The 26696-nt window shown below is 36.3% G+C and overlaps 1 protein-coding gene across 1 annotated transcript; it reads left to right on the top strand.

Moving 5' to 3' along the window:
• Positions 1–6: 6 nt before the first annotated feature.
• MARCH5 (membrane associated ring-CH-type finger 5) lies at positions 7–26696 on the top strand. The gene is made up of 6 exons (XM_008643809.1): positions 7–35; positions 15092–15294; positions 19177–19307; positions 22542–22725; positions 23152–23318; positions 24493–26696. The coding sequence occupies exons 1-6, from the start codon at positions 28–30 to the stop codon at positions 24607–24609; spliced, it is 810 nt and encodes a 269-aa protein (XP_008642031.1). The 5' UTR covers positions 7–27; the 3' UTR covers positions 24610–26696.

Genomic DNA, 26696 nt, shown 5'->3' with positions numbered 1-26696 from the left:
CAGACGGGCTTGGCGCTGCCACAGACCATGGACAGGTACGGGGAGGGAACGTTCGGGCTGGGCCTGTGAGCCTCCCGCGGTGGGTTTGGGGTCGGTGTCGCGAGTCCGGTTTCATTTTTTGCCTTCTAAAATCCCTGGTGGTCTGGGAGAAGTTGTGTGAGCGCTGTCGTAAAGTAGCGCAAGGTACCGTGAGCAGCTGAGGGGTGTGGAGGGACCGCTCCCGTAGCCCTCGGGCAGCAGGAGGTGTGTGTGTCCCTGAGCTGGGACGGGCTCTGGGGCAGATGGGGGGCTGCAGGAGCCTGGCCCTGTCCCGGGGTCTGGGAGAGCCTCTGGGTATGGAACGCACTGACGTGCACGTAAAGTGAGGCACCAAAAGATGACCTAAGCTTAGCCGGCCCTGTGTGTTTTGTTGCTGGTTTTATGATTGGAAGAAAGCCCAGAAATGCTTTCTGGAGCGTTCTTGAAAATTACAACCTTAGGAGTATTTTGACTTAAGTATCTTTCCTCTTATATAATTATTAACTTGTAAATTCTGTTTATTATACTTGTTTTCTCTTTATGCTTTTATTTAAATATGTAGCACTTTCACCCTGTTCCACTGAGCACTTAAGATTCCTTAACTGTCATTTTGACTCATCGAGGAAGCCCTTGCAGACTGTCCCTACAAACAGTAAACCACATTTACAGCCTGTTATTGCAGGAGTTGTAATAGACTGGTATCTCAGAAGGTGGGGACCCAGAGGCAATCAGGCTTCTGTTTATGAACCTGTCAAGTTTTCTTCATAAGGAAGCAAAAAGAACCCTGGTGGTTTTCTCCTTTCCAGGTTGCCTCTAAGGAAAGAGTATTTAGTGAAATACAGCCTGTCATCAGGCAGGTGATGGAAATACAAACTATATGAGACAGGGGTTGAACTTGTGTAGCCTGGAAGGTGAGGATAAGAAGTTCCAGTTTGATACAGAAAGAAGATAAAAGTGATTTGGGGAGGAAAAGTTTGTGTTTTAGAAAAACTCAAAAAGTGGGAGATGACAAAGGGATGGTTTAGGTTATAAGAGTATTGCAGAATCAACTCCTCTTAAACTAAAAAAAACAAAAATAAACCAACAAAATTTCATCTTCATCCTGAATTTTGTAGTCCAGTAATATATAGTATTTTGTGTTTTGGAGTTCTAGGGACCCATAAGACTCTGAGTGGATCCCCTGCTGCCCATGGCTATTGTGTCACACTCTGAAGTCCTAGTTCACCCTGTTGGGAAATGGCTGTAAGGTGGCGTTTATAATCTTTGTTGTGACCAACTGTTAAATTAAACAGTTAATTAAAAAAAAAAAAAAAAAGGAAATTAGTTACCCGGTTGCCAAATCAGTCTACTGTTCTTCAGTTGTTGCCTGTAAGAGAGATGTGGGTTTTGATGTACATTTAATATTCTTGTATCCTTTCAAGTCTGTGAAATTATAATTTGTGTCTCTGGCTCTTTTCAAAGACTTTTTCTAGTATACTTGAAGTAGCTTCAAATCTAAAAAAATTGGAAAATGTCTCTGATTTCCTTAATAACAAGGACAGCAGAGAAAGAATTTGAAATACCTAAGTAGCATAAGAGGAGGTATGAAGAGAGGCTGTAGCTTCCATATAAGAATTCATTTGGCTCAGTATAGGAAACTTTAGAAACAGGAGTTTGACAAGTGGTGAATGTAGTAGTAAGAAGGAACCAAGTATTTGGGATTTTAATTTAATTCAGAGTGTAGCACAACATCAATAGAAGGATTTTGGACTAACCAGGACCTCAAAATGCAGTTGGTGTAAATAATCTTTCTGGTTTATATTGGGTTTATGGAGCAGGGCTACATTTGAATAAACAGATTTTTATTCATCTGATGTTTCTGAAGGTTGTACATAACTGTTGTCACGTTGTTTGTAGTGGTGATCAAGATAAACCTTCAGTATTTCATCTTGAGCAACATACGCCATGGTTAAATTATCTGTGGGGATTCTGAGGAATGGAAATACTTCTTCTGTCCTGTTATCTTTTTTGCTCATGACAGATACTTGTTTTCCTCAGTGAGAAAAAAAATTAGATATGTAAAATCTTAAGAGTAATTGCTAATACATTATAGCTTAACACAAAGTGCACACTTTTAAATAAAACACAGATCTTTTAGTGAAGGATGCAGAAAACAGCTTTCCAGTGAAGATGACTTTCATTTGGATTGTAATAGTTGAAGAGCAGAAAAAGAAGGGTTTTCTTCTGTTTCCAGTACCTAGATGACCACCAAGAGTGGTGATGTGCTGTTGTATCAGCAATTTAGGTGTTGCCGTAGATCTGAATGCATGCACTGCTTTGTATACAAGGGTCAGAGCTCTCAGAGCAAATTCTTTAGCTCTCTATTTGTGAGAGGGAATAGTTGGATTCTTCTCTTGACTCTTAGATTCTATACCTGTATGATTACGGGTTTTTCTCCTTCATAAAGCAAGTTGGATTTCTCCAGTGCAAGGACTGACTTGATAGCATCTCCACATTGTTGCTGAGGATTCATCTTTCTTTAATGTATTTTTGCTCCATCCTTTATTTTCCTTGCATAATTTCAGTCTAGAAGCAACCCATGGATTTATAACAAAGAAGGTAAATAGCTGTTAAGATGTAAGGAGTTAGTTACTCAAAATTTCTAGCTAAGGATTTTATACTTACCTGAAGGATTGGCTATAGCATAAGTACAAGAAGCATGACTGTGAAGTGACACTACATTGTGGAGTTGTCTCATCTGCAGCATTTAGGAGACTAATCCATATGATTGACATGATCTTTTCTAGCCTTAACATTGGAATTTCCATGCCCCTTGTAATTTTTTTCTTCTCGTTCATGTTCAAATAAAAGTTCCAGATAAGTCTTAAAATACCATCCTTTTCTGCAAGCAGAAATCTTTTCAATCTATGTTAAAAAGCTGTATTTCTGGACTAATGTGTACAGTTGGAGGCAGGGATTAGTAATCTGTCTAAATGGTGAGATTTTATTATTATTTAATTATTTTAAATCCATTTGTTTGTGATAGTTTAATGCATAAATTACAGAATTATAGTAATCTTCATTAAAACTTGAAGTTACGTGGCAATGAGTTTTTAATGTGCTGTTAATGTGAGCTATAATGCTAAAACATACTCATATTTTTAAGCTTTATTCTCTTTACTTCAGTTGAATTACATGTGGATTGCTCTTGCAATCCACATGTAATTATATCAAGGTTATATCAAGGGTTCAGAATGCTGGGGTTTTGTTTTTTGTAGCATGTCCTGTGGTAGCAATTTGTGGTATTTCATATGCTATCCAAATTAAAGACAACTGTTCCCTTCTTTCCATATATTTGCCACTTGGTCAGAACATGCTCATCATTGCTTTCTGTTACTTCAGTCTTCAAAGATGTTAGTCAAAATTTGATGGATAATCTGCTGAAGGCTTGTGCAGGTACATGCTGAAGAATCAACATAGTGGTAATTTTAGCATGGTTTAAGTTTTGAATTAGCATTCTTCATTTTCTGACTGGATGGTAGTTGCTCAGTTATAGTCAATATCCTTGATAAAAACTAGAGCAACGTGATGTGACTTTAACTCTACCCTTGCCATTCCGTATTGAAAGGAGACAAGAGAGCTGAAATTGCAGGTAGATTTTCAAAGCAATTAAACAATAAATTGTATTAAATTAAATAAATTTGCTTAAGAAATTACTAATGCTATCAAGAGAGGAGTACTGTTGCAACTAATTTTTCTCTTTGCCAGATCATTGATTTGTTGAAAAAAAGCTAGCAATTGTAGGTCAAAAATTGCAAAATAGTGTTGGGTTTTCTACTGCAGTTTTTTGAACTGTCATCTGATTCTATTGTAATTTTCTTTCTTTTTTCCCAAGAAGAAAGAATATGCAGTGGCTTTGTACATAATCTTCAGTTTCTCTTTCCATTCCAGTCACCATTTGTGGTGGTATTTGTGTTCAGATCAGTCTTTTCCTTCCTTCTTTGAAAGTGCAGGCAGTGATTTAGTTTTATTTGCACAATTAACTGTTGATACTTTAGTAACCTAATACATGGTTTTGGATTAAGACCCTAATGCTACAACCTAGACAGTGTAATTAGTGCAGTGTGGTCCTTGATTGAAGACGTTTATTCTGAACGTCTTAAACTTGTACTGGATGTTGTGCTCTGATTTCTCTCACTGACAGAAGTTGACACACAAGTAACTATTTGTACAAGTGGAGTTCAACCAGATAAGATATGCAGAGTAATAAGCAACATAAAACACAATAAAGGATTTATGTGTTATCTTTATTTTTCACAGAATGCCATCTCTGCAGTTACTCAGTCTGTTTGTTCTACTTGTACTGATTAAGCATGTCTCTCTTGTCCTATCTGAAGTAATTATTTTCTTTCTTCACAACAGAGTTAAACTCTTTTGAGAGAGGTCTTCCTAACTTCTGATCAAAATCTTTCAGTATCTAGAAGTACCTGGCTTTCTGTTGTTCCTTGAGAGTAGGTTATTCATGCTTAGAAGGAAAGGCTGTGTAAGAGTAAAGAATGCACCATGCTGGGTTAATATCTACCTGAACAGAAACAAGGGGTTTGTTTTTCCCTGTCCTTACCCCAACTATTTGGAAGTTGATGTTGATACAGGATGCAAAAAGCAAAATCACGCATATCTTGGAGGGTGGGTTTCAAGAAAGAAAGTTTGAAACAATAATAACTTTGTAATAGCTTGGCTTTCTCCTTACTGCTTCATGCCAGGTACATCCTTTACTATTTTGCTTCACTTTATGCTTCTATGTGGATTGACTTTTTCCTGTGTCTTATCAGTAAAGATGATTAGTGGAGACTTAATGCAGACCTGTACACTGCCTTTTGCCCGTGTGAAATATACAGGTGTCAGCATGTTATTTATAAACTATCTTAGCCTTTTCACTGTCTTCTTACGTATATTATTTTTCTATCTTTGATGTCTGCTTTGATATGCTTAGGAACAAATGTACACGTTTTAATTGCTGCTTTACAATTAACTTCTGAAAACAAAATTTTTTATCCTCAAAATCTCATGGTATCCCATGTATTATGAAGGCATTCAAATAATATTTCCATATGTTGTATTCACTATATCTGAAAAGGCTATACAAACCCCTGTTTATTATATGGATCTCTTCCATATAAAAGTGTTCAGACTCTGTAATAGTGCTTAATGCGCTAACGGTTTCCTTTGCCATGGTGTCTTAAAGTGCTCACTGAAGTTGAAACTTCTGACAATTAATGCAAACGTGTTGAATAAATATATGTATAATAATTTACAGACAAATATCAAAAGGTTCGGGTATCAATTTCAGAACTTTTTTTTAAAGTAATACTTAAAGTGGTAAGAAATATAACAGCTGTTTTAGGCTAATTTGGTGCTTTTGACATCTTAACCTGCTTATGGTCTTTCTGCACTGCACAGAGATTGGAAAATTCCTGGTGTGAAAATAAGTGCTTTCTGATGCACCTTTTCATCTCAGCAGCAGAATGGGCCAAGTACTAGATTTTTATAGGATGTAATATCTACCTTTATCAAAAGAGTGCATGACTTGCTCATGCTTTTACTGGCATTTGTAGTTTACCACAAGTAGCAAATTCATTGTCAGTGCAAAAGAATAAGAGGACTCAATCTGAAGTGGTTAAAGCAAACTGCTTCTGGCTGATGTTTCTAAATGAAACTGTTGAGGTTGCATAAATTGGTCAAGGGGCTGGAGCACTTGGCTTACTAGAAAAAGCTAGAAGGAACTAAGCCTGCCTGAAGGAGGGATGGCTTGGGAGATCTGATAACCCTCTACCTACAAAGGAGGCTGTTTAGAAGACTGACTGTGGAGGTTCCTGGCAGGATGATGAGAATCAACTGTAAATTTGAACAGAGAAGTGTTCAGCATGTGAGGATGGGGATGATGCAGTTGAGCTTGGGAACAGGTTGCCCAGTGCAGATGCAGACCTCTGCCCATGGGGCTTTTCTGGGACCCAGCTCTGCTGTCTGGTCTGAATTCAGTATTGCTTCTGTCTTGGGTAGGAGGTCTGACAAGATCACCTGTGGTCCCTTCCAACCTGTAATTTTGTGATACCAGGTCTAGATGCAATCCCAGTTTACGTGGGAAAACAGCACAGTATCATTTGCACTGCATAACTTAAGCATACTATGCTGGAGGTGCCAATAGGGAGGTACAGTCCACTGACACCTTCTAGCAAATCTGCCTTTTTTAGCAGCAGCTCTGAATTTGTACCTAAAAGTTAAGATAACTTCCTGTCTAGTGGGACTGGGATCTTGCTTTTTTTTCTCTTAAGAATTTTTGCTCCTGTCATGTTAATGCTAATGTGAGTGCTTTTTGTCAAAAATTTCTAAAACTCAGTGGAAGTGCTTATGCTCAGGATTTTTGTGTCATTGATTCTGGAGGAAGGATTAGACATGTCCTGCCTAACACTACTGTAGGATAAGAAAATTTACAATCACAATATTCACTTCCAAATGCTGCTTTAAAAAAAATGCACTGAAGTTGTATTAAATCAGGGACTAGCTGTTCATTTGTTTCTAAGTTAAGATAAAAATTAAACTGGCCTGCTATATAATAGTTTCCCCTATAACAAGTAAATACCCGTTGATTTAAGGACTAACCAGGGAATTTTTGTATGCGCTTATGTTTGGAAACAACTCACAGAAACAAACTTTTTGGATAAGTGTTATTAGTGCTTCTAGGTCTTCAGGTGATTGCTGATGAGAAGTATGGACTATCTAGTGTTCTCAGTTTATGTATCTCTGCCTGTTTCCCCCTATGGCCATGCAGCTCTTCTTCAATGTGTACAAATTAAAAGAAACTACTAACACAGTGGGAAGGTGGTAAATAATAGAGTCGTCATGGACAAGAGGGGCTGGCATTCAGTGGTATTTCTTTTTTAAAGCCATTTTGATGTGATTTATTATTTCTTCACAATCTTTCTAGAAAAAAGACAAGACCCTCTATCCCTCTATTTTAAATCTGCAGTGTGGTCATTATGTACCTTCCAGATCTTTTCCCATTTGTTTATTCCAAGTGCCTCCTCCTGGAATGTGAATATTTTTGTTTAGAAGTGGATATTTTTTATTGGACTAAAATGTGCCAACATAAGTTAGCTTTCTGTGAGGGATATAATTACAGAAGACCATGTGCAGGGTGCTTGTGACTGTTCTGCTGGTGAGTCATGCAGTCAGTTCCACAGCCTGTTGAGGAGAGTTACTTAATGTTATGATCAGACACCTTGCAATTTTGTTCACATTTATTTAGAGTAAAGGCATTTCCAAATTTTCAGTGTCTGCCACATTTGATAGGTGTTTTTTTGTTGTTCTTGAGGTATTAACATACCAAGAATTTATCTTGTTGGCGTTTAAAGTTTTTTGGTAATTTTTAGGTCAGAAATGGTTCCAATTTTTATTATTAGGATTATATAAGACGACTGACTTAAGTAGAGCTTTTTGGTTTTTCTGTTATATTGTAAATTATCTGGTAAAAAATAGAAATTATAAACTGAGAATAACTTGAGTAACAGTGTCTGTCGTAAACTCTTGAGTTCAAAGCAATTTGCTTTCTTTGGAGTCTTCCACTTTTTGCAATTGTAGGACTACACTTCCATTTTTTTTTCTTTTCTTTGGAAGAACACAACAGGAAGATTGCTTACCCTGTATGGTCAATTTACCCATGAAACTCTCTAGGAATACATAAAAAAATCAAACTTGTATTTCACAAATACTTTCCCTAAAAATTGAATGTAAAGCAAGGAGCCATGTTTGGTTTCTAACAGATGTCTATGCTAATGTATTTACCTTTGTAACTAAAGCTACTGTGCTTAAAGATTCATTTGTACTTCTGCATTAACTGTGTGACACTGGAAAATGGCTGCAGGAGATTGAGCTCACATGATAGAGACTCTGAATAACTTTGCATTTCTGTCATTTGCTTATCACAGCAACAGCTTAATGTCAAGTTGGTTACAGTTTTAGGCAGGTCAGACTTGGTCTATTCTGTATGTAGGTCGCTCCTGATATTTGTAGCATCTGTCATCTACTCTGTACATGCACCATAAAAACTAGTTTTGGTATTTTTCTTATGCAACTCCCCCTTTCACCCAGTGCGAAATGGCATTGTTTAATGTTGGTTAGTAGAAACTACGTATTTTTGTCTTCATTTGGAGTCTGGTCATCTTAGAGGTAATTAATAAGTAATTAAGATGTTTAAAGTCACATTCAAGTAAGTAACTTTAAATAGCCTCTAAAATGTAATTTCCTAGTTGCTTCACATCTCTGTTACTTCCTCTGTGATTATTGACAGATTTGTCAAACAATGCATGAGAAAATGTTTTCCCTATATATAGTATCATGTGCTATCTGCATTATAAAAAAATCCATTAAATTTTTAAAGCATTAACGTAATGCTATTAGAATTCTTCACTGTTTGCTATGTATGTATGTACTTGACTACGTGTCAGCTTTCTGTTCAAATCATGCTGTTCAAAGCATGTGTCAGTTTTGGAAGTAAATTATTTTTGTGTGTGTGTGTATGGGGTTCTTCGTTTAGGTTTTGTTTGGTTGGTTTTTCTGTTGCCACTTAGTTTTAGTCACTTTTGTTTTTCCTCCTAAGATGGTAAGAATCAGTGTTACCTCCCCTCCTCTCCCCCCCACCCCAGCAGGCACTCAGTAGCTTAAATTGTTAGTTGTAGGCCAAGCTGCTAATACACAATAGTAAGAGTTTAGTTAGCAAAATGTATAATGTTTAGTAATAAAGTGCTTATTGTATGAGTAATAGTTTTTCCTGATTTGTTCTTTGTACATGTCTATAAGGGCCCTGTTCTCCCTCCTTCACTTAATAATAAATAAAGAGAAATAAAACAAATGCTTCTAACATAAAAATTAATTGTATATTTAAAGGCTGACAGCAAGGCCACTGAGCTTTGGTGACTTCTCAGCTTTTCCTTTTGAAAAACCGAGAGTATGGTAGTACTAAAGCCTTTAAGATAACTGAATTTTGAAGACTTTGCAAAAGGAATGTGTCTGAATAACTGGTTGCAAAAGTTTAAATTATCCAGAATGAAAGCTAATTTTTTTTTCTGACAGTCTAGATTTGGCAAACTAGAGACTAAAACCTGACAAGATAGGTAGATCTGGGGAGGGATTCCTTATTCTAAGATGGCTAGAAACAGACCATAAAAACCTCGTAAGGCCCAATGTAAGCACAATAGGTGATGCTTGGCAGTCAGAGGTTTAATTTTATCCACAAGCTAGAAAGCAGCCAGCAGGATTCAGTGAACTGTCCTTTACTTGAATCTCTGCCTTTACATAGTGCAATGAACACAAGTGTAAAATATTTCCCCTTGGTTTAAGCTATAATTGAGAATATAATAAAGCTTGAATTGAACTTTAGATAATCAGTTGATCTTTCTGGTGTACTTTCTAGTTAATTATTCTATGGGGTTTTAATGTCTTTGTTTACTGGATTTTAGTTATCCATATGCTTTTATTAAAAGCTTTCTAAAATCTAGTTTATACAATGTCATCCTGAGGTTAGAGGAAGTCAGAACCTATATGTGAATACCACTTGTGTGAGCATATGTTCACACCAACATTAGCTTGATATTCTCTACTTAAGCTGTTTCTATTGAATGCACTGCTTTTGTAGTAAAGTGTAGTTACTGTTATGTCTAGATTCTTATCAATGTCTCCTTTACACAGCATTACACCCTATCCTGAATGACTAGGCAGAGCAGAATTGGGTATAAGGTCAATTGACTTTCAGGACTGCCTTTGAGAATTTTAGACTTTGTTTCAAGGTGACAACTTGTTTTCTAGCTGAGTGATACAGGCTAGCATATGGCTGCTATGCCATGCTACCTTAAAAGCATCCGCTGAAGTCACGACGGAGCATCTAAGACTGCTATTTTTGCACTGCTATCTCTGTTCTTCACTCAGTGTATTTCCCTTGTGTGTTTTTCCCCTTAGGATAGTGTAAGGGTTTTTTGAGTTTGATAGGTGGGTCTTGGATTGAAGATAAAAGTATTTTCCATTGTGTTTGATGCCCAGGAAAATACTGGGGAAAGAGTGGTGTTCCATCTGTCCTCCTGCACATGAGTTCATCTCTTCTGGCACTTAATCTCCTCTGTGAAGCATGACATAAGCTAACATTTCTCGGGTTAACGATATTCCTCTCTTTGTAGCCTTTATCAGGGGTTTGTAGGCTAGGCTTGCATTCTCTTGTGACCAGGCAGTGGCCCTCTAGCACAAGATCTTACTGCTGCTGGTTCTTCACTCTCAGGAAAAGGAAATGCTTAGTGCTAGCATTTGCAATACGGTGTTTCTCTTGCTTTTTGAGAGAACAGTTTGCTGTACCCCTACTAAAATTCCAGGCAGCTCTACAGCAGCCAAATGCTACTAGGTAACTCCATTTTTCTGACATCCTAGTCTTCGAACTTAAACATGATCGTGTAGTACTTAGAGTGTAGTTGGCAAGTTTAGTGTAAAGCTTATCACTATTCATCATCAAAGGTACTTTATCTGTCGACATAGACTATACATAAAATGTTGTTGTAGAAGCTCATGAAAAATTGCCTCTTCCAAACAGCAGACTTGTGGCTCATCCTTTAGAACAGTGCCTTTTTATGGCTAGTTATTGGAATGCTTTCAGTCATTTCTTCCAAGGTACATTTTCACGCCTCACTGACTTCGCTCTCTGTGCTATCATTGCTATCAGTTATGTTTCAGCCTTTTCAGTTTCTTCTTTTTGGATGTGAAATTTAATTGCAATAAGCTGCTGAGACCCTTGGTGCTTAGCAGGACAAGGATGCTTTACTCTTACAGCAAGATATCCTGCCACTTTAAGGAAAAGAGGTGTGCTTTATGATGTGGGAGAAATGCAGAAAATTTCTTATTTTACGAAAGAACTGTAATGAGAGGGAAAATGCATTTTTAGCTCATGATTCTAGAGCATGTCATGCATGTTCAAATTTGCATTTTCCATGGTAAGAGTTAGGTCTAAAAGTCTAGTAGAACTTTGTTGTCTGAGAAGTTTTCTGGTTTTGCTGGCCATTCATATTTGTATGCCACTGAACACAAATGGGAAAATTCCAAGATGTTTCCATTCCTACTTGCAGTACTGAATATTTGAAACCAGACCATAAAACAGCTGTGCTGTCCCAGTCTAGCAGGTCATCTTCCATTAAGTGTTGTGGATACAAGGATATCTGCTGGGCTTATGGGGCTTTACAAATTTTTGAAAATCTTTTACTGTTGTGTATATATAATCAACATACTGCTTTTAAATTACTTTTTTGTATTGCTTTACACAGTCATGCCTGCTTGAAAACAAAGCTGTTTCATTATGAATTCAGCCTTCACAAATTGAGTCAGATTTGATTTAAACAACCTGAATAAGATACTGTCTTCCCTCCTGTCTAAGACTGGTTTTGGAAAAAAGTAACCTTTCGAAGGGTTATAGCTTAATAAAAAGGAGAGCAGTCCAGGAATGTCTGATACTGGAGATCTTACAGATTTGTTGGAGCTGTAGCTCCAACTGAGTACCAGAGAGTGGGTTCCTTACCAGTAAGAAACTTGTGATTTGGAGGAACCTGGTTTTAGGCAGGCCTTGGTTTCTTAGATTAGTCATGTAACATTTGGAGTATAGGATCTCTAATCTTCAATACAACTTTCTCCCCATCTGCTTTGGTCTTAACACAAGCAGTGCCCTGAAAAGAGTTTGTCTTTGCTAGAGAAAAAGCCAGATGCAAAAACCGCATTATTCTCAGAGTCAGAATACAATTTTTGAGACTGGAAACCTGCATCTGCTGGGGAGCTGAATATAAAAGGCATTTGTAACCTTATATTCAGAGCTGCAATAGTGATATTGGTCTTGGGTTTTGTATGTTTTGTTTTGATTTTTTTTTTTTTTTTTAAGCCAAGGAAGTGTGGAAAAATACATTAGTGTTATTGATTTGGCTATGTAGAAAGTCATCAAGAAAAAAGGTTTGAGTTTCTATCAGAAACAATGCTTTGTTCCACCCTTTCAGCCCTTTCTATTTCAGGTTATCTGAGTAGCAACCTGATTCAGTGGTAAGAATCAAGGTCATATTTTATTCAGTACAAGAAAATGGAAAACCTGGCAAGAGCCTAGATACCTGTTTTGAAATGGTTTTATTTAGTCCTTTCGGCTACAGCTGCTGTCAATGGAGAGAGATAAAGCTGATGACAGTATAGAGGGAATTTACTGTTCATTATTCATGACTTGCTAAAGGTTTAAGTCTGTAAAAGATTTTGTTATTCCTTTCATAGGTCTTTCAGGTTTTCAGGTATGACTGGCTGGCAAGAAATTGGATGAAGCAATTAAAGAAAAAAAAAAGATTCCTTTTTTTTTTTTTTTTTTTTTTACTTACTTTTACTAACCTTGACAGAGAACTTGAGAACACAATTTAATCTACAACCATTGTCATGGACAAATTCACTAGTTAAAATTGCACTGTAGCAAGATTATGTTCATGCTTAAATCTGTCATTATTTGAATAAACTCTAGACTTGCATTTTGTGATGATATCCTCAGACCTAACTAGCTCTGTTGTGAAGCCTTTAATTTATAAATAAAAATCTGAATTACAAATTTAGAGCAGTTGTAGACTTAAATAGGATGTGGAATGAATGAGTGAATATTTACCTGTAATGCAGGCAAAAACTGCTGAAGAGGAACAATGATCAGTAGTATTGTATGGTATAATTTGTTCTTAAAGTAAATTTGGGGATTCTTAATGTAAATAAAAATCAATAAACAGTGCAAGAACTTGTATTCTGTAAGAACTCCTTGATATTGAGTGCAATGAACCAAAATGTCACTCGTGCTTTGTAATCCTTACAAATCTTCGTTGTGGTCTCATCATTTTCATCAAGATTCTTACTGACTTGTGGCTTGTCTGTCTTTCCTCCTCCTGCTTAGGAAGGTTAATGTGTCCTTTCATTTGGGACTGCAGTAGGTGCACATTGGGAGTATGAAGGCAAAAAGAAGGGTGGTGGTGCAGGAGTGAATAGCATGACAATTTTGATACAAACCAATGTGGGGAAGGACAGAAAGAAGCCAAGTCAAACTTTGATTTTATCTTCCCATTAAGGTGAATGGAAGAAACCACAGTTCTGATTCCATATGTCAGTCATCAACTGAAAAGTCTTCTCAAATGCTAACTGAGGCAGCTCTAGTTTTAGGCCATCACAGTTTAAATTTACATCTGTACCTACCAAAATGTGTTCTGTACTTAAAACTGGACGTGTGGACATTACAGGTTCATTTTATGAATTGTTCAGTGTTGTTAAATGGCTATTTCTCCAGTCTTCCCTGGAATCTGAATCTCAAATTTACCCGTTTGCAAGTATGCCAGTAATAAATTGCTACAGGTTGCCTTCTGCTCTGACACACTTGCAACTTTTTCAATATACTTCTACTACTATAGATGTTAAAAAGATTCAGTGCTTTAAAGAATGTCTTGCAAGTATTTTATAGGCACTGTTATTTCTATTAAAAAAACATGGCTATCTTCTGTAAAGAAACACTTGGAATTTACAAATAGAATACTACCCAAGATAGTGAGATCTGAAAAGCAAAGCTGTTAGACAACAATATTTTTCATTTCTTGAAGTTGGAGCGCGACAAAATTGTTTCCCATTGCAGATTCCCCCTTCTTTTTCCTTAAAGAGAAGTTAAAAACAAACGAAAACAAAGTGAGAGGAAAAAACAAACAAAAACAAGTGATGAACCACTGTAACATCCTGGCATAGAGTCCGCAATCATGATTCTCAGATAATAAAGTTGCTTTGTTTACTAGCGCCAGAGCATTTCTCAGTTTCTTCTTCTCTCAATTACCGTCTGCTACTGGTTACATATAAGAAACCTTCTAGTGTTTTGTCTTAATGATGTTACTCAAGTTGTTAAGAGAACAAAACTTCTTCATTGAAATAGTGATGCAAAACTTCGGTTAGGTCACAATGTCTAATTAGATTGTGTCTTGGTAGCTAAATTATAGGGATGCTGTTGCTGTGCTCCTTTATAAGGGTTTAACTATGATTGCAGTGGCTTGCATAAAATATTTTTTAAAAATGAAACCATTATATAAATATTTATAGTAAGATCCTTATTTTGATAAATTCTGTTTTATTACGTAAGCTTCCATATCTTCAGTATGGGAATTAGCAAATAGTTTCACAGTAAAAATTATTGGCTGAACATATCTGATATTTTCCTAGTTCAGATCCATATTTTGCTTTCTCTTGTAAGTTGGCCAAAAGTCTGACCTAATCATCAGACCAGATATCTGGGAGTTCCTAGGTTCTGTGCTCACTTCAGATCAGGTTGTATAGACTGTCAGTCTTGTGTTTTCTCCTTACAGAATTAATATATTTGAAATTTCAAGTCCACATAATTCTCTAAGGCAGAAATTTCCTCCTCTACTGGTACAATAGTATTCTTGAAGTACTTTGTAACTTAATTTTTATTATACAGAGTCAACTTGTTTGAACTAAAGTCTTTACCTTTTCAAAGAGAGGGAATGAATTTGATATAATTGTTTAGAGTTTTTTGTGATATATTGTATCATTTGTGTTGTTTTATCATTTAAATGGATTGGATTTAGTTTCCCAAGTAGCAGACTACAGTATTGATCTTATATTTTTAAAATTAAAAAAAAACTTACCAAAATGTCTGTTGTAGAAGGAGATGATAAAACATTAAAAAACCATGGATTTTTCATATGTATTATTCAAAGGTTGGACTACAGTCTCAATGCTTTTTAATCATAAATTATCTAAAAGTTTAATTAATAATTCAGACTGTATAAAGTAGTTGTTTAGCTATCTGTAAAATTATGTTTATTATGTTGATTTTATGGCAAAACCGTGGTACAAAATACTTAACTTCTGGTGATTAAGAAGGAAGTAACAACCATCATCTCCTCTAGGTGCACATTTTCTAAAACTGCATGCTTGCACATGTGAATGTTTATTTTAAGCATGTAAAAGTAGCAGAAAATATCTTTTTTTTTCCTTCCTGTGATTACAGAAGCTGCTGGGTTTGTTTTGCTACCGATGAGGATGATCGGACAGCAGAGTGGGTGAGACCCTGTAGGTGCAGGGGCTCTACCAAATGGGTGCATCAGACTTGTCTGCAGCGCTGGGTGGATGAAAAGCAAAGAGGAAACAGTACTGCTAGAGTTGCTTGTCCTCAGTGCAATGCAGAATATTTAATAGTATTTCCAAAGCTAGGTAAGATATGGATCATTTAAATTGTTCTTTCTTTATTTGTTCTTGCTTTCTTGTTTTTTTCCTTTCTTGTGCTTGGAGCACCATTTCTGTTGAAAACTTGTCTATTCCCTTTTCCAGACAGAAAGAAATAACTTTATATTCTGCTTGCATCCAATTTGGTGGCTTAGTTAAATACCTTCTAAAACTTTTGGATGTATTCCACTTAGGTATATAGATAAATCTTGTGATTGACCTGTAATTTTTTCCGGGCTAATGGGATTATTTTTCTTGTTGAGCAGAAGGTGACTTCTTTCAGCAATTGCCACACAGCACATAAACACATCCTTTTTTTGACTCAGCTTGCAGAGGCACTTATCAGAGGAAATTCAGAGGAGAATTTCCTAAGCAGCATGTGGTATTACTGGAAAAACATACTTTCACTTTGGTCAGGAGGTGTTTCTGAGTCAATATTGCCCTGTAATCAAGAGGCAGAATATTTATGATTGCTGGGTCCTGCTCTTGCTCTGTTTGTCAAGGTGAAAAAAAAATTGGACATGGTCTCCCAGATTAGCCAAGTACTCTTACTTCTTACTTGAGTATCCAAGTAGGATAATGCATGGTATGTTGCATGTATTTAAATTAGCAGTGCTTGCTGTTATTTCAGCCCTCATTTGCCCATGTGTTCTATGGGATATATTAAGCAAATCAAGAAAATGAAATGTTGCCATGGAAACTTAAATTTTGTTTAAAAGTAAAACTGCTTATTGAAGAAATGGTGATGTAGCGAGTGCAGGCTTTTAGAGGATTTTTAAGAAGATTTTTTAAGTATCTAATTTCTGTAATGAAAGAGCTGAAAATAACTTACTTCCAGTTCTTTGGGACAGGACCCCTTTCTTATTAGTTTAAGGGCTTACAAAATTAAGGTGTCAAGGGAATTTTGAGTGGTGACATTTATTTCCATGATAGAACAGTGAGTAATGGGAAAGAAAATATAAACAATACTGTATTGTTGATATTAAAAAAGACATAAACCAGTATGAAACTTACTGCAAGTTATTCATACAACAACCACAATTTGGCTTTGCCAAATAAGGTAAATCTCCATCATAAAGAAGGCATCAAATGATAACATTTAGCATTGGCTTTGGGAAGAAAGCTGGGTTTCTGTCTGGGCCTAGAATGCACCACAAAACTTGACACTGTTTAAAATTCTTATTTGTGTCTTGACTGATGAAATTGTAATGTGAGCTGCATTTGCATTTTTTTTTGACAATGGGCAAAAGGGGAAGCAACTATAATTTGAATAGGATACATTAACATAGCAAGCATTTTAATTTGTTCCTGTAGTTTGAAAGCTTAGATTACAACTTTCCTGGATTCTGAAGCTGGCCTAAAATTCTTGCATGAGGTTGTTCAGCTCTTACATGCAGATGTGTGAGACTGCCTTCATGTATTTTGATATATTTTCCCTCACAATACCATCTTTTTCCATTTTTAAAGATAAGGGCATAAAAATTCAGACTTGTGTAAGAGTACACAAGACATCGGTAGTAGAGCAGGGAAATGAATCTGGGTCCATGGAACATCAATCATGACCTTGAAGTGCCTTAAACAGTCTTGCCCTTTTGTAGCTCTGTCTAGTTACCCAAAGCTGTTACAGCACAATTCAACTACAAGTCAATCAAGGTCACACTAGGCAGAGTTAGGACAGTAAGAATTTTCCAAGAGGCCTTGCTAGTGGCCCTGTTTCTTCTGCAGCAGGTGTCTTTTGAAGACAGTACTAGTTGTACCCTTCAAGAATCTAAAATTACTTGAGCAGGGAAGAAGTAACGAGTAAAGCTTCCCTGAGGGATCACAGTACAGAAGCTTATTTACATTAAGACTTCCCTAATGTACTGCTGGAAACCTTTTTCTAAAAATTCTGTGAAAGGACACCCCCAACTCAAATTCTAATTTATAATTATAGTTTAGAAGTGATATCAACTTGAGGAGACATCAGTGAATATCTTTATAAGTAACAGTTGGTGTCTTTCTATGTGTTTACTAGTTCAAAAACAACCTCTCATGATGTATCTCATTTATATATCATAATTCCATTTCAGATTTGATAGTGCCTATCAGTTTTGGTGATTGGTGGTAATTATGTTCCTGTGAACTGTATTCTGCTCTTCTGGGAACTTTCACTAAATAGAAAAACATTATTACCACTTTGAAAGTAACCAAAGTATCTCTTAGATAATTATTTCAGTTTAATAAACAGAAAACAGTTTGGCAGAGAAAAACTCTTCAAAGCATGATATATTTTTCAAAATGAAAAATATTTTTTTTCATATTTCCTTATTTAATTTGGGTATCAGTGATATTTTTTTCCTGTTTCTTCCTCAATACCATCTTAAAAAACAAACCAGTTTTGTCCTCCTTTCTCACTTCCTTCCTAAGGGCTAATTAAAAGATTGTTTTAATAATTTTTTTCTAGTATTGTCTCAAGATTTTACACCCGATTCTTTAGCCAGGCTTCTCTTAATCATTAGTATCAGTAGGTGCAATTTGTTAGTACTTGTAGTGTTACAAGGCAACCTTCAGTGTCATTTGAGTCTCCTGTCTTCAAACCTAAGTTTTCAAAATGGTACAGCCAAACAACTTTTTCAGTGACTCTGGGAAACAGTCAAGATGTGTAAACTACTGTGCATTTAGTACTTGTTATGACCTTGTTGCTACTTCCAGCATATTGATAGACATCTCAGCACCTTCTTAAGTGTGTTCTGGAAAGTCAAACACACAGGAGTTGAACTGGATGTTTCTGTTGCTTTTTTTCACTGGCTGACTTGAGCTGAGTAGAACTGGGGTTTTTGAAATCATTCACAATAGAGCTGTTGTCTAGAAAAAGAAGAAGTAACTAAGGCATGAAACAGGAGTCACAATTTTGTCACTGTGGGTAAACTTTGATAGACATGGAGAATTAGTTACTGGAGGAATGCCTGTAGGCTGGTTTTGAGAATTGTCACTGATTTTGGTAGGAAAAAGTAGGAGGGAGCTAACAGGAGCTGTTCATGCATATGAGCTGTGGGAGGACAGTCTGTATGTAGAATTTGTTGACAAATACAAAAGTAATGCGGATTATGGTGATGATGTTTTTCAGTTCCATATATACATTTCAGTGTTCTGGCTTTTGTTTCACTCGTGCTCTTGCAGTCCCTCAAAGAAAAGATGCAGGCATTGCCCTTGTTTACCTCACCAAAGGTAGTCAGGGTATTTATTGTCTTGCCCTGTGTAGGTCTGGAAAGTGCCGTTGTGCATAGATAGAACAATGAAACTATTCATGTGTTGTTTTCAAAGGCACTGAATAACCTGAATAGGAGTATTTTTTCCTCCAGTGTTTTGAGAGGTGATCCTCTAAACATACTGAATGCAGCCTCTTCCAGTGGAAGGAGTCTTGTATTAACTGTGCTACTTTTTACTGCATAGCAGGATAGTTTAGTGACAGAATTTTGAGGTGAAGCTCTCAAAGATAAGGACGTGAAGTACATTACAACAAATGAGTATTTTTTCCTTTAGAAAACTGAAATATCTAACAAATAAAAAAGCCACTAAGCCTGAAGTGGTTTCTACAAAACAATTCTTATTCAACACAAAGGAAGCTAATCGGTGGGTAAATTAGTGCTTTAAGCAGTATATCAATCTCTTGGAAAGATTATGTGGTAAATGAAATGGTAGGTAGAAAGAAGTTTAGCTTAATAGCTTTTTAATTATATATTCTCACTTAAACAGCACGTGTGGTATGTCAGACATGTATTTTGCCTCGTTTGTTCTTTCTTCTTGGTGATGCTGACCTTTCTACAGTATGCTTTTATGTTGTATCTATATATATATCTATCTTGAAACCTTACTTTTCCTTTATCACAGGTCCAGTTGTTTACGTTTTGGATCTTGCAGATCGCCTGATCTCAAAGGCATGTCCCTTTGCTGCAGCTGGGATAATGGTGGGCTCTATATACTGGACAGCCGTTACGTACGGAGCTGTGACGGTCATGCAGGTACACACGTATTCTCTCTTCTTGCCGTCTTTGAAAGCAAAAGTCAATTCCGACTCCTCTTTCCTTGGCTTAAAAAATGCTTAGCTGCTTTCAGTGTAGTTAACAAGTGAATTCAAGGTGGTTTTTCACTTCTAACTGGTCATAGTTTATAAACGCAAGTATGCGTATGAACTAGGCGTGGTTCAGTCTGCAATTAACAAAATGCACTACTGCTCGAGCTGGCTGCCCTTTGTATGGCAGACTGGTGAACCCAATTCTGTTCTCATAGAAAAGATACCAGCTAGGTACCACCTAGCTAGCAGTAATGAGTAATTATTCAGAAAGGACATGAGATTTAATCTTCTCTCTTACCTGGAGAAAAACTTTGCTAGTAATGTTCAAAGGGCTAAAATTGGAACACAGTAGATTATTTTTTGGATAATGTGATTTTTTTTTTTTTTAATTGTATAAAGGAAAATACATGCTCTGAATGATGCAATTCATTCATAAACAAGAAATGCAAAACACTGCAAATTAATAGTGTTTTAATTACTTCAGCCTGTATGATTAGTTGAAAGGGGAAAAATACTTTTCCTGCTTCTGTTCTTGTGAACTTGCTATTTAAATAGAAAAGTAATGTTGACAGGTGGTAGACTATTAACTATGGAAAGACTTCATGGCCATTCTAGTTCAACCACAAGACCAGATTTTTCAGATTGTACAATCAGAAGCACCTTCATTACCATTTTAGTTGTTGATTTCTACATCAAGTCCATAACATGTGTTTCGCCTGAAAGCATAAAAGTATTTCTGATGCTAATTCAGCTGTAGATAGAATTAACAAATCTGTATGTTAATAAATACTCCTCTACGCAGTTCTGATTTTAAATATACAACCTGGTCCTTCTCCATGTAAGTCATTTGGCACTAGTTCTTGCATTGTGTGGTACTGCCCTGCAGTTCTGCAGGTCACTCCCTCTCAAGATCATGTGCTGTTTTGGTTCTGAAAGTAGAAATGGAGCCCAAGTGAATGGTTGCAGTCTCTCTGTACCAGTGTGGCGAAGGGTCAAGCAGCTGGATAAGGGATGTGTAATGGCTTTCAATACCACCTCCATTCCAGTGGATGAGTCTGTGTATTACAGAGTGGTGCACTTAAATATTTTCTCATTGGATACTTTGTTCTTGTGGCTCCAACAGGAACATTGCAACCATCTGTAATACTACAACCAGATTTTGGAAGTGCACCAGTCCTTTTCTCCTTGCTCACTGCTACACTGAGCCCTTTTCTGTAGGAAATTGTGACCTTTTTAGCTGGCCTAGAACTCCATAGCCAAATGGAAAGATAAATGCTTCTTTCTGAAGTTGTTTTGCTTCTGAAATGAGGATCTGTCTAAACATTAGTTTAGGCAGCTGGTCAAATCCCAGGTATGAAAAATTAGCTATTTTCATGATTTAATGTTTTGATTGTATGGATGGCATGCTGGGCAAGACAGTAATTTATTTTTGCTTATAAAGGGGGAGATTTAGCAGGTAGTAGAGGGAAACTGTTCCACCCCTTTTGCCACCACAGCATTGCTAGGTTTAATACAACTTGTTTCCTGATGCATTTCAGACTCCTTTTCTTAGTTGAAGGGCCAGAGAGAAGCACAAAAGCTATTTTTAAAGCTATTTTAAACTTCAGGTGCAGAAAAATAAGTACAGGATTGACATTGTGGTAGCTAAGTCTGTAACAAGTCAGATGGGGTTACTGAAAGCAGAGAAATAGAGTAATCTAAAGCAGAAAGAGACAAGATACTGAGACTTTTTTTGACGGGCAATGACTATAAGGAGAAAAAGGATAGTGTCAGACTTCGCAGCTTGGGTAAAAGATACTGAAGAAGCTGGAAGACAAATGTTGAATGTTTTTTCAGGAATAATCTTTTGGCAGCAACAGTATTGGTTATGCCTATTTTTAGAGGCTGTGGTATATAACATAACTTCCTGTTCTAGAGGCATAACATGGAATAGTTTTCAAAGCAAGGCAAAAGTGTACACTTTGAAGGTACTGTGGTACATTACCGTAGCTTCTTCTCCGTGTCCTGCCTATTCCAGAAGTACTGGGTTTGTTGTTTTCTTTTTTTAAAATTTTGTTATTGTTTCATGTTCTTACCTCCTAATTCTAATTTTTGTGGACTTGAAGACTTGGTAAGTTATTGCATTTGTGGGGAAAACGAGAAGTCAATGAAAACACATGAGAAAATCCAGTGCTTTACAAACGTAATTATTATTTTAGTGTTTTTAGTCTTCCCAGATTCTTATGGAAAAAGTCATGAAAGAGCCTGTTCTTCCTGGAAGCAGTTCAAGGACTTTGTTAGCATTTATACTGCTTAAATTGAGATAGCTCTAGAGGCTATCTACCACTCTGATGTCTTTTTTTATCCTCAGTCCTATTAGATTTATTTAAAATTAAAACAGTGTACTTTTTAGAAGACATAAGGCACCGTTCTGTTAGTTTTAATATGTGCATTTTATAAATGGAAAATTCTGATTAATTTTTTTATATGCCAGTAGGAAAGTGTAGACACAGCAGTAATAATGATCCTTTAAAATCCTTGAACTAACCACATTTGAAAATAAGGTACATGTGAAGATATGCTGCTATTTCCACTACAGTTGAAAATAATGTACATCTTCCTGCATTGTCCAGAGAAACAACAGTTAAATACTGTGATCTCTGTTATATACAGTATTCCTAAAACCCATGAAATTTTGATTAAAACATCCTGAGATACTTACTATCTACTTACGTAGATACGTACTATCTACTACTACTTACCTACTTACTATTTATCCTTTGAACTGTAGTATCTGATCAATTTCTGAGTGTAGAATTAATCATTGTAAAACTGTAAATTCTTAAAAGCATTTTGGAAAGCATGCCATATTATTAGTGTTTCAGATGTTTAGGCTTTTACTTACACAGAAACACATGGAACTTCTCTTGAGATGGTAGGGAATTGTGTTACAGCTCTCTGCAAGATTAATGATTTGCAAAGTAGGGCTAGTAGCTCACCTGCATATTTATGCTCCATAAGCAACCAAGGATACAAAGAGAAAACAGTAAATTAAATAAAACACTATTCTTTTTTCTTTAACTTGAAATGTATGGGCAGCTTCAAACAAACTCAACTTTTTAGGTTACATTTTTGTTCATTTGTACATCGTTACATTGTTGTGGCCTTTGTTATGTTTGTCAACTATATGCATATTTTCCAGGTTGTGGGTCACAAAGAAGGTCTTGATGTGATGGAGAGAGCTGATCCTTTATTCCTTTTGATTGGCCTTCCCACTATCCCAGTCATGTTAATATTGGGCAAGATGATCCGTTGGGAGGACTATGTGCTCAGGCTGTGGCGCAAATACTCTAATAAGCTACAAATTTTGAACAGCATATTTCCAGGTAATGGGATTAAATTTAAAAGGAAATGCCAAGATTGAATTTCTGCCTCTAGGAGATGGGGGTAGGCAAGTAGTTTTTGCCATTTTTAAGTAGAGGTGATTAACACCGTCCCTCTATTTCATGTTCATTCTGTTTAGATTGTGTTTCTGTGGTATGTCCTGAGAAAGGTGAGGCAGGACTAGCAGGAACATGGTTTCAGTTCAGGCTTTAGTAACAAAACAAACTACTAAAATTCATGGGTCTTACTTGAAAGTAGAAATTACTGCAGTCATTTAATGGAAATAGAATATTCACTGAGGGATAGTTCTCAAAAAGTGGTTGGGCTATAGATTTGTAGTGGAGTGGGGAGTGGGCAGTAATGTACTTTGTGTTCTTTTTGAGGCAGTGGCTATGTAACCTTTTCTACCCCCATTCTTATCCCTTTAGGCATTGGATGTCCTGTTCCTCGTATCCCGGCAGAGGCCAACCCTTTGGCAGATCACGTCTCTGCCACACGTATTCTGTGTGGAGCTCTAGTTTTCCCTACTATTGCCACAATAGTTGGCAAGCTTATGTTCAGCAGTGTTAACTCAAATCTACAAAGGACAATCTTGGTAAGTTTCAGTACTATTTGTTTCATAAATTATAATAGTACAGGAATATGAAATGTTGTGAGGGAGCGAGGCAAAGGAAAAAGGAACATAAATTGATCCAGAATTTTGAGAGTGACATTTGATTAAAGGAAGGGATTTTTTAAGGTTGTCTGTCTTAGCAGTGGACAAACATTATGTGTGTGAAAGACTGTCTTTATGACTGAAACTAATCTCAGTTCATGACAAGGCTGAAACTTGCATCTGCCTACTGTAGTAGGCAGGCCTTAGCAGTAATTAGGGCTGACAATGAAGATGAGGAGCCAGCATCTTCTAAGAACAATTTCTGTAAGGGAAGACTGGGGTTTATATTATAAACCTTTCCATATTAGCTTTTGTTTACTGATTTTGAGAGAAACCCTTCGTTTCTTATTTTAATAAGGAGAGGAAAATTAACTCTCCATAGAATTCAAATGGAGGGGGAATGACAATCTCTTCCTTTATGAATAACCTCTCTGGTTGCAGCCTCTCAAGGGGAAGCACACTGAGTTTGATAATATGGTATCCCTGGTCATCTGACTGTCACTTCAGCTCCTGTTTTCAGTTTCTGCATGTTTATACACCCCTCTTTTCTATATGGAACAAACAGTGATATTGCAAATGTTTATGCAGACTAAAAGCTTCTTGGTGTCTCATTTTGAAGACTTGAGAGAAACATATTGTAAAGCTTTCTAGAGGGGAAAAAAGTTTGTTTTACAAAAATAGCTTTTATTTTACTCCACTTTTGGCAAGTGCCATTTTTCACATCTAGTTATAGAATGGTTATCAGTGTTATTCCTTGTGCCGTGTGTAGTATATATTCAGAGAAGGGAGGAAAGCAGATACACATCTGCCTTTTCTTTGTTCTTGAAATAAGATTTTGATTTTTTTATATTTAGGATATTAGTGAGACTTTCAAGGAAATAAAAGCTTTTATAGATTCAGTACGTAATCCCTTTAAGTAACATTAACCTCTGTAATGGTGCACTGTGACAGAAAACTTTGAGATACTTATTTGGAATTGTACTAATTAGTTAATCTTTGGAAGAAAATACCACATGTTCAGAAAAAAAATCTTCTTTGACTGGAAATTTTTAAGAACATTTGCAATGATATGACACTGAACTGTGCAGGTTTTCAAAATATCTTTTTATTTCAGGGTGGAATTGCTTTTGTTGCTATAAAAGGAGCTTTTAAGGTTTACTTCAAGCAGCAGCAATATTTGCGCCAAGCTCACCGCAAAATTTTAAATTATCCTGAGCAAGAAGGAGCGTAAGGCTGTAACCTCCAGATGTCACAGAGTCTCACCTAACAGGTTTCCATGTTGTATTGGTTCCATTGTTATTGCACAGTAGTGGAAAATTGTGATAAGTTGCTGCTCCTCTCTTTTTTTTTTTCTTTAAATACAATAAAGCACTGTCTTGTGGCAGGGTAAATCCTTTCAGCAACCACTGAACCTAAGAATGTGATTTGGCTTTCATTATTTTTTGGGTATTTCTGTTGGGCAATAAGCTTTTGAATTATTTTCTTTGAGCCAATATACTGAATGGAAAAAAGATAATCAACTACAGAACATTTTAAATGTAGGCTATATCCAAATGCCTTTTCTATAGGTGTTTTCATACCCACACTGTCATTCAGTTTAGCATTTCACACAATGCAGGGAGATTGGTTTAGATAGAGAATGTGAGTCGTTACCAAGGAGAAGTAATTTTCCTTGGGTTTTGCAGGGAGTGTGAAATACCCAAATGACAGAGAAAGCAGAAGATAGATCACTCTCTACAGGACTTGTATGTCAGCTTTAACCACCTAAGTATTAGGTGTTAAAATTAGCATGGCTTTCAGGTGACTGTTTTATTACTGGTAATTTTCAGTGTCCTGTTGTATCTTCTGCAGTGCCTAGTGTCATTTTCTCATGGCTTTACTGGTTTGTAACTGGTGCTGGATAGCATTTTTTTTCCTCCAAATAATTACAAGGGGGAAGCAAATTTCAGTTGCTTATTCTGTAGTTAAGTATTAGAGCACTTGTTAAGTTTCCATATTCCTTTATATTGTGTAAATACCCATACAAAAAATGTGAGAAAACAGCATTGAACACTAAAGCTACATTTGAACTGACAGAGCAGGGCATCCCCCTAAGCATCCAGACCTGAGTGTGTAACTCAGCTCTAGGACTAGGCTCTCCTGCCCTAGTGGAAGGGCTGGCTGCAAGGGGCTGACACTACACTCTGGCTACCTGAGCTGAGCATCCTGCCAGTAGGGTAGGTGCTCTTAAGGTAACTTGACTCCATTTTGTAAAGGACTAAAGGATAAATCTTAAATATGTAATTAAGTTTATTTATACAGTAGGCTTTACTGTTCCAATATGTCTACAGTAGTCAGCTGAGGGAGACGTTAGCACTTCCATTATTTGATGTATTTATAAACCTAATTTCAAGAGAAATTGATTGTTTTGTGAAGTTAAATTCTGACAAACATAATATGGCCATTGCATATTCATACCAGACCTAATCCAGATTTCGTATTTGAAGTTCTTTCTTAACAACAATTTCTTTGTTTTTCTCAGTTTTTTCTTTTCCTTGTTCATATTAGGATGTCAAATGCATGGAGAATGGCTTAAAATTTTTTTCTAGTGGAATTATTCATAAGTAAATATTTCTTTTCACCAGACATGAAGTAAATGCAGAAAGGACTTCCTCTTTGACTGCAATAATGTATGTTAAGAGAAATTCAAAATAAGGTACCTTTTCTATAGTGTGTTTATCTCAATTACCAAGATGTAATATTTTAAAACTGTACAAAAGTGTATATAAAGGCCAGTTAATATTAAAAACCTATACAGGTGTTAAGAATTATACATTCAATCAATATCAAATACTTTTGAGGCTCTTGCTGTAATGGAAGAATTACTATAACCTTGTAAGTCTGCTGATTATATTTGTCTTAGTGGGCTCACTTTTATATACATCTTAAACTGAGTAGCAGCCTCTGAAAGTTGCTACAGTCTGTAAGATAGTCTTGAAACAATATAATATGTATTTCTTACAGAATGCCTCGTTTCAAGAAAACAGCTTTTCAGTGGTCTTCACTGTATATATTTCCAAGCAATTTATTACTGTTTTTTAAAGTCTCATGGAGAGAATTTAATGATGCAAATTAGTGGGTTTGAAACTTGCTTCATGGGAAAGTTCATTGTCTCCTCTGGAAGTTAAAGCTATTGTAAAAATAAAATTATAAAATACTGTATGGACTGTAAGATGATTTCACATGAGTGGTTAAAGGTCATTACTCTGTAAATCTTGTTTTTAAGTATTGAAAATTATAGTTATGTTGAATTAGGTTGAATAAATATTTTTTACACTC

The sequence above is a fragment of the Corvus brachyrhynchos genome, unplaced genomic scaffold, assembly GCF_000691975.1.
Source record: "Corvus brachyrhynchos isolate BGI_N302 unplaced genomic scaffold, ASM69197v1 scaffold61, whole genome shotgun sequence".
NCBI lineage: Eukaryota > Metazoa > Chordata > Aves > Passeriformes > Corvidae > Corvus > Corvus brachyrhynchos.
The sequence above is the reverse complement of the archived record's forward strand: the minus strand, read 5'-3'. Positions and strand labels throughout refer to the sequence as shown.